Below are 17018 nucleotides of genomic sequence, written 5' to 3'. Positions count from 1 at the left end.
ATATATATATATATATATATATATATATATATATATATATATATATATATATATATATAGGGGTTGGACAATAAAACTGAAACACCTGGTTTTAGAGCACAATAATTGATTGTGGTGACGGACAGTTCTGGTGGAAACAGGAGAGTTGAGGTGCACATTGAATTCTGCGTGATTTGATCAGTCGTGGTTTTATGTTTTTTGGATACAATCCGGGTTAGCACCCGAACATCCCTTTCAGACAGCTTCCTCTTACAGTGTCCACAGTTAATCCTGTTGGATGTGGTTGGTCCTTCTTGGTGGTATGCTGACATTACCCTGGATACCGTGGCTCTTGATGCATCACAAAGACTTGCTGTCTTGGTCACAGATGCTCCAGCAAGACGTGCACCAACAATTTGTCCTCTTTTGAACTCTGGTATGTCACCCATAATGTTGTGTGCATTGCAATATTTTGAGTAAAACTGTGCTCTTACCCTGCTAATTGAACCTTCACACTCTGCTCTTACTGGTGCAATGTGCAATTAATGATTAATTAAAGATTAACCACCAGGCTGCTCCAATTTAGCCATGAAACCTCCCACAATAAAATCACAGGTGTTGCGGTTTCATTGTCCAAACCCTGTGTATATGCTTAAATATTATTTATGGTATTATTGACATTATTATTTAGACGCCAAAAGAGTCAAATTAGCCGTAATCAGAATTCAGTGTCTGAAATTAAGTAGCTCTATAAAGCTCTATGAAGTCCCGCACCGCAGTCATGAACTACACTCCCGCGGAGCGACGCAGCGTGGCAATTGACACATCTTTTCCTGATTACAGCAAACAGATTTATGGGCAGCGTTTGGAAATGGAGGCCCTGCCATAACCTAATGACAACTGACAGAATCATTAAAGCAGTCACATGTGATTACACCGCGGCCGCTCGCGCCGCAGCGTCCCCATACGCTTCCTGACACGCCGTGAGAGAATGAGAGATGGCCCGAGCTCGCTGATCATCAATCTCAATCTGCACCACTTCCAGCCGGCCGTAACCGCTGTAGCTCCCGCCGTACACCGCGGCGACCTCTCCGGCTGCGCTCTGTCACCATCACACACCGCGGCGTGCCACGGGCCCGGGCCAGCGCCCTCATCACTGCCCATCACTGCCCACCACTTACCACCAAGGGCACGACACCTGTGTACTAAAAACTGTGCTAAACTGTGTTAAACTGTGTGGTTTGTCAGATTTTATTAGACATCAGTTCCATTATACCTTAATTAATGCTGAATGTCAACCATAATAAAACAGGGAACCACCAAAATCAACATTGTTTCTCCAAAACCGAAAACAATACAGAACATACTAAATATAAATATCCACAGGTTCTCATTTAATTGCCACATTTAAAGCAAAAACAAAACTACAATTTAATCCAAAATATTAATTGAACACTCATCATTTTAAAATTCCAGAAAACATACCAACAAAGCACAACACATTTACCTCAGCAGAGCTATTCTAGTCACATATTTACCTCAGCAGAGCTATTATAATCTGAAATTTACCTCAGCAAAGCTGTTCCAATCACATATTTATCTTAGTAGTGCTATTAAAATCTCTCATTTACCTCAGAAGGGCAAATCAAATGTCACATTTACCTCAGGAGTGCTGTTTTAATCACACATTTACCTCGGCAGTGCTATTCTAATCACACATTTTTTATTTACTTCCTCAAAGCTATTCTAATCAGACATTTACCTCAGCACAGGCAATTTAAGAAGATCCCAGAAGACATACTAAAAAAAGCACAATTCATTTACTTAAAGAGTGCTATTCTACTCTTACATTTATCTCAGCAGAGCTATTCTAATCACAAATATTCCTCAGCAGAGCTACTCAAGTCCTATGTAAGTGAAATTTACTATGTAATGAAAAACAGACTGTTTTTCGGTGAACAGACAGAGGCTGAGGCTAGGTTAGCTCAGGTAATGTTACTATCCTAGTCCTGTACAGCTTCTGAAGAGGCAGTAAACTGAGTACACTAATATTGAGTGTGATAAGTGTAATAAATGTGATAAGTGTAATAAATGTGATAAGTGTGATAAGTAATACTGAAACAATGTTTGGCTTTCCTTTGGGGATGTAGTCCACTCTGTGCCCAATACTTTCAATAATTAAATATAAAAAATATATTTGTTAATAATAATTACTTAAATACAATGTAATACATACATTTAAGCAAAGTATTGCTACAAGAAACATCTCTCTCTCTCACACACACACACACACACATTCTTACGGCTTCTATTCTTATGAAAGGTTTCATTCCCACTCAGCCTTTGTTTTGGGTGGAGGGATAATTAATGGAATCTGAGGGTCGAACAGAAGCAGATCAGTCTGCCACCCCCCTTTTACCCTCTGACAGCAATCACCTCACACTAATGACCCCCACACCCCCCCAACCCTGCCACCCATTCACTGACTGCCCACCCTCCTCACCAACCTCCCTAACCACCCCCCCACCCCCCCGACTCGCCCCGGCTCCCCTGAGGGCACGGGCGGGCGGCGAATGCTAATTCGGGTGATTATACACGCACCTTTATTAAATATTACCCCGACCCCACTGTGTAAGGGGGCCGGGGGGCGCGGAGGGGGGCAGGTGCGGGCGCTTGTTTTACGACACTCGTGTAAATGTCACGGGCGGAGGGATCCCGAGTCCTTACAGCAGTCGATCAAAAGGCCAGGCGCCGCGGGACGCGCCGGGAAAACAGCAGCCAGCCATAAAAATTCAGCACCTTAATGAGTCGCGATTTCATTTCGTCTGTGCTGAACTTTGGCTCGGGATCCTGACGCCCGCCGTCTCACTGAAGCTGCTTCATCCGGCTAATTACTGCTGCTCCCAGTTCGCTCGAGGAGGGGGCGGAGCTTGAAGGAAAGGAGAAACGGTGAAGGTGGCATGACAAAAAAAAAAAAAAAACTGGGCCATGCTCTTCTGCTCGTCTTTAGAGCTAATCCACTAATACTACTGTATATGTATATACAGCTCTAGGAAAAAAAATGAAGAGATCACTTCAGTTTCTGAATCAGTTTCTCTTATTTAGCTATTTATAGGTTTATGTTTGAGTAAAATGAACATTGCTGTTTTATTCAATAAACTACAGACAACATTTCTCCCAAATTCCAAATAAAAATATTGTCATTTAGAGCATTTATTTGCAGAAAATGAGAAATGGCTAAAATAACAAAAAAGACACAGCGCTTTCAGACCTAAAAAAAAAAGTTTCAGAAATCAATATTTGGTGGAATAACCCTGGTTTTCAATCACAGTTTTCATGCATCTTGGTATTATGTTCTCCTCCACCAGTCTTACACACTGATCTTCCTCTTGATTATATTCCAGAGGTTTTCAATTTGGTAAAATCAAAGAAAAACATCATTATTTTTAAGTTAACAGAGATTGTTGCACAGCAGCTTTGGCTGAGGAGTTCCTTTAGGTTCTCTTACTTCGTTTTTCTTCAAAATTACGCTGCATTTTCCGCTAAAGCCAAGTGAACGCTGGTTCTATAATGGTAGCTAACAAGCTAATAAGCTAACAGCAGGTTTTCCTAAGCCTGAACCAATAAGCTATCGATATTGTTCAACTCGATACGGTTCCACACTGCATAAAGCAGCTGACCGGCGTCATAATGGTGACGTTGCGAGAGGGAAATAGGGCAATCCGATAATCACCGCCGGTGAGACAGCATGACCCCAGGCTTCCCTCAGCTCCTCCTGAGCCCTGCTCTCACTTTTATCAGCTTTCTCCACCGGGGTCTGCGGCCTGGAGGAGGTCCTGCGGCTCCAGCATTAGCGGGGCTGGATAAGGACCGAGACCCAGCCGGGTTGGACAGTGCAGAGGCAGATGGCCTGCTGATGGGAGGGGCTTAGTGCTTCGGCTGAACCCAGATGTGATGAAGCAGCAGGATGGACCCAAGAAGCTGTGAAAACACCAGCGACACTGTGCAGGCTGGGCATGAGTGTGTGTGTGTGTGTGTGTGTGTGTGTGTGTGTGTGTGTGTGTGTGTGTGTGTGTGTGTGTGTGACATACTGCACTATTAGCGATACACTGGTAAGAGTTTGAGAGTATAAGGCCCAATCCTGTTTCTCTTTTATACACTAATCCCTTGTTTTTGAGTATAACCCTTCCCCTTAAAACAAATTTACCTCCTAGAATTGGAACAAAATTGTAGCGCTAAATATTATTGGCCATTCCTTCATTCCTCTGTTATTTGGAGCTAAAATTAGCTTTTATTAGCTTTTATAAACTTTTATTTTTCCATTCCACCTTAAATGCTGCAGCCTCTTCTGTCTGTTGCACCTTTAAGGTGGAACTGGAAAGTTAGCTAGCTACCCACTGAGACAAACTACTAGTGATTGTTTTATGCTTGTCATGAAGATAATTACCATAAAACATTGAAACTACACATTAAACTGCATTTTTATTGTACTATGCAAAAGTTAGTTTTAGCTTAACTTTCATTTTTTTATTAATCTTATAAACTTTTGATCTTAATTTCTTCATTAATTAATTAAAGTTTTAATATTGTTCTTCTTCTTCTTCAACTTATTATTATTAGTCTCTTATTTTTAAATCTATTTTATCTATTTTTTATCTTTTATTCAATGTTATTTTAAAATTAAAATTAATGATTAAATTTAGTTATTGTTTTCTTTATCATTAATTATATAATTATATTTGTATCTAGGAAAATGCTCAAATTTGTGCATTTCATTGGTTGCTTATGGCAGTGGCATCTTGCCAGCGATACTCTCAGCCCTCTGTTTAGAGTGTGCTTCTGAAAAATCACTATTTGAAGGATCTGTTGTATCCATTCTGCTGCACACCAAATTAAGTTGGATTTCAGCACAACACTTGTTTTCTTTCTTCATCTATTGTTTAACGGGTGACGATAGCCTGACTCAACGTCCTGTAATTGAAAGTCTGAGTGCATCGGGATGCTCATTGCTACCTTTCCCCCTGTCAACAGTCTATTTTTACAGTCTATTTGCGCCCACGCTGTTCAAATAGCGGTTCAATACACTACCGCTGCCCCGGCTAGTGAATTGGGACACGACCAAGAAAAAACGAAAATCTCCTTGGAGATCGAGAGCCAAAGAACGGGTGTTAAAGCGAGAATTGGTGAAAACTAAAATCACACCGAGCGCGACAGAGAGTGAGACAGGGGAGGAATGTACAGTAAACAAAAGCTCACCAGAGAAGCATTTTAGTTTATTTATTTTATATATTTTTAAATTATCGTTCATTATGTAGTTCCAACAACCTCATGGGTCAGAAGTTTCATGCTTACTTCATCGCCTATTCTATTGTTTTAGGCCATCTTGGGGGGCAAATTTTGCACGACATCTGTGCAATATTTGAATGAAAGCCCTTTTTTAAAGCAGTTTAATTTATCCATAAAAATAAAGACTTTAATAAAGACTGCTGCAATAATTACCACTCGTCTTCGTCTGTTAAGCATGCTGTAAAAGCTCCTCCTGGTATATTTTGTATGTTGGCTCCGTGTTGCCATATGTGTTTAAGATTAAACTGAAAACGAATAAACAGGAATAAACTGTGTAAAACTGTGTAAATCTCCTTTATTTCAGGACTATTCTGCGCGTGAGACGTGCTGTAATTTGACGGAGTGGTGTAATCCACTTTGCGGCCGTCGGTCGTCCGCCGGCCGAGCGCATGCTCTTTTCGGGGCGTGATTGCGACGGCGCGGCGTAATGCAATTTGGCGGCGGAGATGAAGAGGCACGGCGGAGCAATCTGTGATGGTAATCTTGGCCTGAGACGACTCTTTTGCGGGGCGCTGAAATTGTGCATGGATTAACCAGATGGTGGAACGGGAATCCATCTGATAGGATTAAACTTTGGTGCCTTCCTCCGTCGCCATCTGTTCCCTCTGCACTGCTCTGCTCGCGTACAGAACACACACATTCACACACACACACTCACACACACATGCATGCATGCATACAAACACACATGGCGTGAACACACACAAACACATACAAACACACACACTGGGCTTATTCCCGTGCGTTTGGGTTGAGGGCGATTTCTCAGAGCCCTGCAGAAACCTTTTCCACCACACTGAGTATAGAGCCACGGCCCTCCCAGTCCTCCCAGTCCTCCCAGCTCACAGACCTCACTGCACAGGATGCCCCAGAGACCGGGGCACGGCTCGTTAACCAGCAGGAAGAAGAGTCATGTTTCCAGACTGAAGAAACGAACGACTGCACTGACTGAACCGGACAGAAGGACTTCTATAAACAACGGGCAAAAACACGCCACACAACAAACGCTGCCTTCAATTTCAGCATTTACACGATTTAAGCATTAAATTCTACACTAATCATTCAGACCTGAACCCATAAAAGCCCTTAGAAGTAGGTTCAGGAGTTATTTCTATTATTATATGTAAAAAAAATACATATAATATGTTCTATACCATCGTCAGCATCATTTTCTCAGTCAGCTTCAGTTCTTTGTTGTTTTAAGTTTTTGCCTTATTGTTTGTTTGTCTGTTTTTTTATATGGTAGAGTCTCCAGGAATTCAGGCTTTATATATATATATATATATAGTCCCTTTCTTTCAGTGTCCCTTGTCAGTTCTTGTATTTGGTTTATTGCTTGCTTATGAGGTAGAGTCACCTGGAATTCAGGCTTTCATCTATCTATCTATCTATCTATCTATCTATCTATCTATCTATCTGTCTGTCTGTCTGTCTGTCTGTCTGTCTGTCTGTCTGTCTGTCTGTCTGTCTGTCTGTCTGTCTGTCTATGGGTGAAGCTTAGGAAATTTTAATGAACACAAAGACAAATGTGTTAATAAGAACACATGTACGTATTCCTATCTATCTATCTATCTATCTATCTATCTATCTATCTATCTATCTATCTATCTATCTATCTATCTATCTATCTATCTATCTTAATTGAGGAATGATTAATGAGTTTGTTATATTATAAAAGAGTTATTTTGTATTAAAACAGTTCCTTGAATAGCTGTGTAATTAGAATTAATTTTAAAAGTAGAAGTTCTGTGGTCTCTGGTGAAAATCAACATTTCTGTCCTCCAGCTGGACGTTTCTCCAAACAAGCAAAATATTTCTAAAGCTTTTCTCATAGACAGACAGACAGAAAGACAGATAAATAGAAAAAGGTAGATAGTGGCCTTGTTAACACATTTGTCACTATGTTTATTAAAATATTTCTAAACAGATAAATAGAAACAGGTAGATAGTGGTCATTTTAAAAGTAGAAGTTCTGCAGTATCTGAAGGCTGTAGCCTGTGGTCTCTGGTAAAAAATCAACATTTCTGTCCTCCAGCTGGACTTTTCTCCAAACCACACAACTTACTTGCTGCTGGTGGTTCTAGTTCTACTAGTTCTACTGATCATTTTTGTGGTTCTACCTGTTTTATCTAGTCTTTAGTTGTTTAGAACTAACGTACAGGGTGAGGATAAGGGTACGAGAGACGTCCAGGAGGAGGAAACCTTGAGTAAACCCTGTTCTCCTGTGGTTGACACGGTATTGCAACATTCTCCAGCTAAATAATTCAGTTATAAATATATATCACAGATGCACGCGCTGCATCGCCCATACCGATTCTATTAGCGCACAACTCTGTAAATATGTTGAGGAATTAAGAGCACAGGGTCGGTAATCTCCCCTTCGCCTGCTGAAGCTACGGCGAGAGCGCGGACGCTTCCCGGGGGACAGCGGAGCCGCGGTTTAACACAAGAACTCAATCATCATCATCATCATCGGCTGTATAACTCAAATCCACTCATAGTTTCTCATCACTGTCGGGAGGTTAACGGTCCGGCCTGGAAATATGCTCCTCTTCTCTAAACCTAAATGAGAAAATGATTGGATTTGTTTGCGTGCTGATGATCAAATCACATCTCAAATCATCTCCACATGTTATTAGAGGAGTATTAGAGAAGGGGCGGCTCCAACCTGCGAGATGAAGAGCGCCGGATAAGCATGCCTCGTCTCTGAGGAAATAAACGTGCAGAGCTTAAGCAGCGACGGCCTTATGAGACACATGTAGGAGTCTAAAGAGAACAGGCCACTTGGGGAACGCTGGATCCGTGGCTCTTTTCTCAGTTGAGTACATTGGGTGGGGTGAGTACAGTACTGTGATCTGATTCAGGGGCTGTATGTCCTGCTGTAGCTGGATTCAGGCACTCTGACAGCCCAGAGTTACAGTAATGAGGTCCTGAAACCAGTGAACCCAACTGTTCTGAATGTTCAGAACAATGGTGCTCCATTCCGACATGACCATGCTCATCCACACACTGCTGAAATCTCAATAACTTGCTTTTTCAAACACAAAAACGATGCCACCACCAGCACATGTACCTCCCTCTGCCTTATTTCACGTCATTCTACCTCACTTTACCTCACTCTACATCGCTCTTCTCTGCTCTACCTCGCACTACCTCACCTTATCTCGCCCCTTTGTCACTCTGCCTCCCTCTACCTCTCTATCTCTACGTCTACCTCTACCTTGCCCTAGATCACTCATTCCACCTCACTTTAACCTCACTCAACCTCACTTTGCCTAATTTTACCTCGCATTTCCAAACTCTGCTTTTCTCTACCTCACTCTGCCTCATTCCACCTTGCTTAACCTAATTCTATCTCAATTTACCTCACTTTATTTTACTCTTCTTTGCTCTACCTTGCTCTACCTCACTCATTCCACCTCGCTTTACCTTACTCTACCTCACCCTACCTTACTTTACCTCACTTTTCCTCACACTTCTTTGCTCTTCCTCATGCTACTTCACTCTACCTCACTTTACCTCGTTCCTCTTTGCGCTACCTCACTTTACCTAATTTTACCTCACTTCACTTTAACCCTATCTCACTCTATTTCACTCAACCTCACTCCACCAAACTCTACCTCTTCCTATACCTCGCTCTACATCACTCATTCCACCTCGCTTTACCTTACTCTACCTCACCCTACCTTACTTTACCTCACTTTTCCTCACACTTCTTTGCTCTTCCTCATGCTACTTCACTCTACCTCACTTTACCTCGTTCCTCTTTGCGCTACCTCACTTTACCTAATTTTACCTCACTTCACTTTAACCCTATCTCACTCTATTTCACTCAACCTCACTCCACCAAACTCTACCTCTTCCTATACCTCGCTCTACATCACTCATTCCACCTCGCTTTACCTTACTCTACCTCACCCTACCTCACTTTAACTCACTCTTCTTTACTCTACCTCACTCTGTCTCACATTACCTTGCTCTTCCTTACTCGACCTTATGCTACCTGACTGTACCTTACTCCACCACACTCGACCTCACTTAACCTTTCCCTTCTTTACTCTACCTCATGCTGCCTCACTCTACCTCTCTGCTTCTACGTCTACCTCTACCTCGTTCTACATCGCTCATTCCACCTCACTTTTACTGTACTATACCTCGATTCTTCTTTGCTCTACTTTGCTTAACCTCACTTTAACTACTTTTTTACCTCACTCTACCTCACTCTACCTTTCACTCTGTCTCACATTACCTTGTTCTTCCTCACTCAACCTTATGCTACCTTATTTTACCTTACTCTACCTCACTCTACCTTGCTCGTCTTTGCTCTACTTCACTCTGCCTCACTTTAACTCTCTACCTCTTGACGTGGACCAAATATTTTTGAAGTCATCACGTGGCAGACCACATGGGGGGTCCTCAGGCTCGCGATCCAAAACACCACTGATGGAAAGACGAGAACGGGCGGAAACTAAAGTCACGCCAAGCGCGACAGAGAGACAGACGGGGGGGAATGTAAACAAAATCTAGCCAGAGAGGCATTTTATTTATTTTTTCATTATATTTCAAACAACCCCACGGGCCAGATGTTTCAAGCTTATTGCCGCCTCCTGCTCTACTTCACCCTACCTCACTTTACCTCGCTTTCTTTGCTCTACCTCACATTACCTCACTCCTCCAAAAATTCATATTGTGATAAGAATAAAACGGTGATTAATCGTACAGCTTATTAAAGTGATCAGGCTATGCGGTTCAGTGCATGCGTGTCTCTGTGGTAAAACAGCGTGAGGTTTGGGCGCTCCTCCGTTCCGGCTGCACTGAGTGTGACACAGTGTCCTGGTTTTGCTGAACGTGGATCGCGGGCTGCTGGAGAGCTCAGAGTTATTAATTAGCTCTGTGCAAATAAAGAGTTTGTTGGTCGGAGGAAAAAGTACAGTGAAGGGGAAATTTTCTAACGAGTCAGAGGATTAGGAACGGACCGAGACGCAGTGCATTACACATGCAGTGCAGACGCAACACTTTTACGCCTGTCTTCCTCCCTGTCTCTCTCTCGCTCTCTCTTTCTCTCGCTCTCTCTTTCTTTATTGTCCTTTCTGCAACCCTCCCCCTCTTTCTTTCCTCCCTCCCTCCCTCTCTCTCTCTCTCTCTCCCAGTGAAAAAGTGCATGACTTTCGTGTCCTTTCGCACCAGAGGCTGAAGGATATGCACTGGGTGTCAGAGAGGCCGAGCATGCTCAGAGTATCAAACAGGTAAAGCTGTCCTTCCTGCGCTCGTCTTAAAGTGGACGTAACCGTAAAACCGCACAGTATAAAACAGGTATATTATAGGTATGGTATGAGCAGCCCTGCAAGATGCACCTTTACACAGAGCGTGCATATATTAACCTCTTAACCTCCAGGCCTGTTTTTGCCATTTTCCGCCTGAATTTTACACACAAATCTTGAGGCCTTATACTCAAACAGGATATAAAGTAGAGACAGTATCATGAAGTATTGTTATTTAAAAGCCTTTGAAGTTTTATTAGAAATACTTAAAAATGTTGAAATGGATCCCCAGTGGTCAGAATATGATAAAAACAACAAAAAAATCTAGGCGCTTTTCAAAATTTTACTTTAAAATTCATGTTTTAGAGCCTATAACTTGGTCAGTTCTTGTGGTCGAAAACATTTTTTTATTTAAACTTGTTCCATTAGTGGTCTACTTTCACCCTGTAAAATTTGGAATTAAAAGGTCTTATAGTTTAAAAGATATTGGACCTACAGTAAATAATAACCTTTCAGCAAAGAACAGGCCTATTCTGACATAAAGCCTTTAAAAAACGTGACTGACTACCTTTCCTGCACTAAATGGGCCTAACACGCTCTCTACTGGGCCATAGAATAAGCCAGAAGTGTGAAATCTCGCAGAAAACTCTCTTTGACTGGTCAGAGCCTGACGACAGCGGTTAAATTCGGCCTATCGCCGCTCCTGACTCCATTTCTCCGCCTCTGATTGGCCGAGAGGTCTGAGTGACGACACAGTCGCTAGGTAAGGTTCCGATGAGTAAGGAAGTTTTGGGCCGGTAGCGATCGGACATACGGTTCAGTTTATACGAATTAATTAGTGAAGATGATCCGCCGCTTTTTGGGAGCACTCTTTACGCTTTCCTGAGGATTTCTACAGACTGGAGAGGAGTATCAGGTCGAGTTTGGTATCGGATTGAAGCTCTCACTCTGCTGAACGGGGTGAGTGCCTGTGTTTCGGTCTGAGCCGCGAGGGCGGGGTGAGGGGCTCCTCAAAGCGCCGCTCTAATTTTTCCAATGAGATGAATCTGAAGTTAAAAAAACTTACTCTTTTGCCTGTAACTCAGTAACGGTACACTTTAGAGATGAAAGGCGTATATCCCCGTAATCCCGAGAGCCTGCCCGTTCGTTTGATGTATATTTTAGCCCCCTTTGGTAAACTATGTCGTTATGAAAAATATGAATATTCATATCATAACTATATTTTTTTCTTAAAATCTTGTCTGCAAGGTATATTAACACTGGAATAGTTAATATTTGCGAATATATAAAGATAAAATGACCTAGATGACTGAAAAGCTGAGATTCTAAGCTTTTAAATGGTATATAGCTTGTCTATATTGACCCTACAGTTACTCAGATAAACACAAGCAAATATGATTTTAATAATTCATGCGGATTTCTGGCCCGCCGGCGGGCCAGGGCATGTTAATAATACACTGACATGCCAACAAAAGTCACTGGAAACCAGTACTTTAATAAATTAATGCAAAAAAAAAAGTGTGAATTATGAATTATCATTATTAGAGTTTCAGTGATGCTTGATAGTGAACACTAGATGAATGAGACCTTACACAGAGTCACATAAGAACTAAAAGCCTTGTGTTACCTTGCTCTACCTCACCTTACCTAACTATACCTCACTTTACCTCACTCTGCCTCCTTACACCTCACTTTACCCTAGTCTACCTCGCTCTACCCCAGTTTACCCAATTCTATATTACTCTTCCTCACTCTTATTGACTTTACCTTAGACTACCTCATTCTACTTCACCTTACCTAACTCTACCTCACTCTACCTCACCTTGCCTCCCTCTATCTCACTTTACCTCACTTTTATTCACTTTACCTCACTCTAAATCACTCTGCCTCATTCCACCTCAATTTACCTTATTCCACCTTGCTCTACCTCACTTTCCCTCACCTTACCTAACTCTATCTCACTCTACCTTACTCCCCCTCATTCTACCTTCTTCTCCCGCACGTTGCCTTCCTCTACCTCACCTTACCTAACTCTATCTCACTCTTATTCAATTCTACCTCACCTTACCCCACTCTTATTCACCTTACCTAACTCTATCACACTTTACCTCACTCCTATTCACTTTACCTCACTCTACCTCACTTTACCTAACTTTATCTCACCCTACCTCACCTTAACTAACTCTATCTCACTCTTATTCAATTTATTTAACTCTACACTCTTATTCACCTTACCTAACTCTATCACACTTTACCTCACTCCTATTCACTTTACCTCACTCTACCTCACTTTACCTAACTTTATCTCACTCTACCTCACCTTAACTAACTCTATCTCACTCTTATTCAATTTATTTAACTCTACCTCACCTTACCCCACTCTTATTCACCTTACCTAACTCTATCACACTTTACCTCACTCCTATTCACTTTACCTCACTCTAAATCACTCTGCCTCATTCCACCTCAATTTACCTTATTCCACCTTGCTCTACCTCACTCTCCCTCACTTTACCTAACTCTATCTCACTCTACCTTCTTCTCCCGCACGTTACCTTACTCTACCTCACCTTACCTAACTCTATCTCACTCTTATTCACTTTACCTCACTCTACATCACTCTGCCTTCATAGTTGTCATAGTTTGGATGAGTTTAGTATTAATTATCATTAATCTACAGTGCTGAACATTTTTAAATATTGAAAAAGCACTGAATTTAAGATGTGTTTTAACTGGTACTTCTATGTGAGGCTGTTAGAACCCCCCCCCTCATAATTAAGCTCATGCTCACCGTGCTCCAGGTATGACGGGGTTCCCTCTGAGGGGTCCAGTCGGCGAGCCCGGCGCCCGTGTTTGGAGTTGTTGTGCACGAACATGTTGTCGGACACGGCCAAGACATGACCGTCCACGCTGACCGTCGTAGAAACCACCACCTGCAGGAACATCACACACCTGAGGCCCTGACCTACTGATACACAAGGCTAACACAGCTTACCATTACCATTAACCACCAGCTGAGCTGAGATTTCAGTGTTAAATTCAAACTGATTCAGATATTCAAAACTGAAAAAAAAATACCAATTCCAATGTTATACAATCTAATAAAACGAATCAATCTGAGTCCTTGTTAAATCTGAGTGTAAAGTCACTCTATGGTACTAGCAGCACAATCAAAATGTGATCATTTGTGTGACACATGAAAGCTGAAGTGTCTTGTCTACATGCATTTAGGAAATACGTCCATCCATCCATCCATCCATCCATCCATCCATCCATCCATCCATCCATCAATCCATCCAGTGACCCCTAACACTAGTGATGCCCCAAAACACCAGGAAGTGAAGACACATGTGAAGTCAGACTCCGCCTCTTTTTGAGCTGCTGCTGATGCTGTAGCATTATCGAGTAGCATCACAGCGCTAACGCTCGGAGGAAAGCGCAGCGACTCGGTTCTGATACATCAGCTCACAGACGCAGCCTTGTGCTGATCCACATCACCTTAGGAGTGATGAGGGGAAAGAGTGCCATCTACTGTACCCACCCAGAGAGAGAGCAAAGCCCATTTTGCTCCCTCTGAGTGCCGGCAGCTTGATGGAAAAGCTGCATGAGTGGCAGCGCTTCAATACGATGCAGTTATGATATCTTTATTTAATACTAATAAAATAGCAGAATTAAAGCTGTTTTAAAGCGTATTTATGATATTATAAATATATATAATGAAGGTGTGACTCTGCACTGCTGGTTTCAGCTGGTACCTGGAAGCGCCGCATGTCCCGCGGGTTCCCTGCATTCTTCAGACAGTTCTGGTTGCACTTCAGGAAGAACTTGAGGAAGAACCTGAAGAGAAACAGAGAGAGAGAGAGAGAGAGAGAGAGAGAGGGTCAGAATAGTGGTGGTGGGTGGTGGGGGGGTGCTGACGTGATGAAGGCGGGCGGGGCTGGATATCAGCTTGTAAACGAGGGGGAGAGTGTGTGAACGGACCCTCATTATCTGTCATCACCGAGTGACAGGGGGGTCCGAGTAAAACGAGCAGAGGGAACATGTTAATACTGAGAACACACACACACACACACACAGAGAAACACACACACACACTCTCAGAGAAACACACACAGTCAGAGAAACACACACATACACACACAGCCGCAAACATACACACGCTAGCAGAAATAAAGAGCAGGCCATCTGTTGTGCGCCAGAGACATGTCTGACAACCCTGTGATCCACACGGCCTTATGGGGGACGGAGAGAGAGAGAGAAAGAGAGAGAGAGAGATGGAGAGAGAGAGAGACTATCATCAAGAATTACACTACAAGTACAAGCTTCCAATTTAATCCAAAAAAAAAAGAATAGTGAAGAGATCCAGACTATGAAGGAACACATAAGGAATTATGTAGTAACTTAAAAATAACTTAAGAGTCTTATGAACTTATCCTGTACAACAGAGGAAACTCTTGCTCTTACTTTCCTGAGGCGATTCCTAATGAGAGCCAGTTCCCTCATCCTTACGTTTTTGATGGTCTTTTCTTTTCAGTGACTGCACTTAAGCATACTTACTTTAAAAGATCTTAAAATGTTTCAGATTGACTGACCTTAATTTTTCGTAAAGTTATTTTTTCTTTACTTTGTTCAGTAGTTCTTGCCATAATTAAGCAATAATACACGAGAAGGAGTGGCATAACGTGCAATATTTTTTTTACTATATATATATATTTTTAAGTATCTTTATAAATTTCCTGTAATTTTTTTTGTATACATAGTTTTTATTATATATTATTATTTTTTTATTTATTTGTATTTATTTCTTTCTCTGTTCTTTCCTGTGCATTACTGTAACATTGTAAATTTCCCCATTGTGGAATTAATAAAATATTATCTTATCTTATCTCTTATCTTGAACCTTGAGTGTATTATTGTGATTATCGCTGTTTATTAAAAGATTTAGAGTTAAGAGGAGGAAAAAATACAATCCATTTGGTTATAAAAACTCCGCCAGTTAAAATAGTTCCATTGCTGCTCTGTTTGTAGCTGCAAGTTTGGCTTGCAAGCGCTGCATCATTGCTAGGTTACCTGTATGGGGCGGAGTAATACATGGAGAGCTTCGGTTACGGTGCATTATCGACTGATAATGGCACTCTTAGAATGTCTCTCAGCCAATCATATTGCAGGATCGGAACAAACTGTGGTTTAATATGGATTAGAACATTACTCAAATATTCACTATTCACTGTATACCTGTAACTCTACCTCTTCACTACTTTACTTTAACTGATGCTCTCAAACACTTTATTAAGAGGCAAGAAATTCAACCCGTTTTAAAGTTTGAAGATCTAGGAAAAATAGTTAAAAGTACTTTTTTCAGTATGAAACTTCTTCTGCTAACCTTAATTACTGTAATAAATATATAATATAAAAATGGTTCATCTCACATATTTGCAATCAACCACCCCCTGCAAAAACTAAAACTAAAACTAAAAATTGCTAAGAATTTTATGTTTTAATGTTATGTAAAACTATTGTGTTTTATATGTTGATCTTTTAAAGGTAATAAACTAGTAAAACATGAAAAATGACTGAATAATCCTAATTAAAGCACTACCTGTTAGAGGTAAGGAGCACCATTGCACTAAATATTAATAGAATAATTAGCAATGGAGTTAATTATTAAATATTTTTTGGTTTTAGACATATTTTGGATAATTAAACATGCACCGGCTCAAAATGACCCTGGGAACACCATTACTGTTCCTGAAATCTGAACATAATAGGAGGGTTTAAAAAGAACTAAAGTGTATCAGTGGAGTTACACAGCGCAGTGCTGGAAAGAGAGGAACCCTACTGAGATAATTAATAGTGGAAATCACAACACAGACCAGAGGAGTGTGAACAGGCGGGAAAACCTGCTGCGTCTGATTTAAACCCTCCACACTTCATTCATGAGGAGGAGAACAAATACCGTCCTCAAACACTCGCTAATTGAAAGAGAGGAAACACTATTTTTTATTCTTTTTGAGCGTAGAGCTCGTCTGTGTGATCAACAGCTCTTCAGACGCTCGTGTTTTTATCTGGATAAAAGATCAGACTAACACAGTACCACTTTAAAATAAGACTACCTTTATAAAGGGTTTATAAATAGTTTACAATTAGTTTATTAATGGTTACTAATTAGGTTGTAAATGCCTTTAAAATCATTAATAATCAGTTATAACACATACATACAGTAGAAAGGGCAACAATGATCTGTTGTTTGCCAAAAAGTTAACTATTTTACACAGCCATATATACTGTTTCCCTTTCTATGTATGTGTTATAACTGATTATTAATGATTTATAAGGCATTTACAACCTAATTAGTAACCATTAATAAACTAATTGTAAACCATTTATAAACCCTTTATATAAAGGTAGTCTTACTTTAAAGTGGTACCACCT

The 17018-nt window shown here is 41.1% G+C and overlaps 1 protein-coding gene across 4 annotated transcripts in view; it reads right to left on the bottom strand.

Annotated features, from left to right (window-relative positions):
* Window positions 1-17018, bottom strand: part of ebf1a (EBF transcription factor 1a) — a 273661-nt gene that overhangs the window by 74263 nt on the left and 182380 nt on the right. For all 4 annotated transcript variants that reach the window (XM_049483892.1, XM_049483893.1, XM_049483894.1 and 1 more), the window contains exons 7-8: window positions 14342-14423; window positions 13378-13519 (exon numbers count right to left, since the gene is read on the bottom strand). In XM_049483892.1, coding sequence (XP_049339849.1) covers window positions 13378-13519; window positions 14342-14423 — 224 coding nt within the window. The remainder of the gene's footprint in view (window positions 1-13377; window positions 13520-14341; window positions 14424-17018) is intronic.

Source organism: Astyanax mexicanus, chromosome 10, assembly GCF_023375975.1.
Source record: "Astyanax mexicanus isolate ESR-SI-001 chromosome 10, AstMex3_surface, whole genome shotgun sequence".
NCBI lineage: Eukaryota > Metazoa > Chordata > Actinopteri > Characiformes > Acestrorhamphidae > Astyanax > Astyanax mexicanus.
Note: the sequence above shows the minus strand (reverse complement) of the source record. Positions and strands in the feature narration are given on the sequence as shown.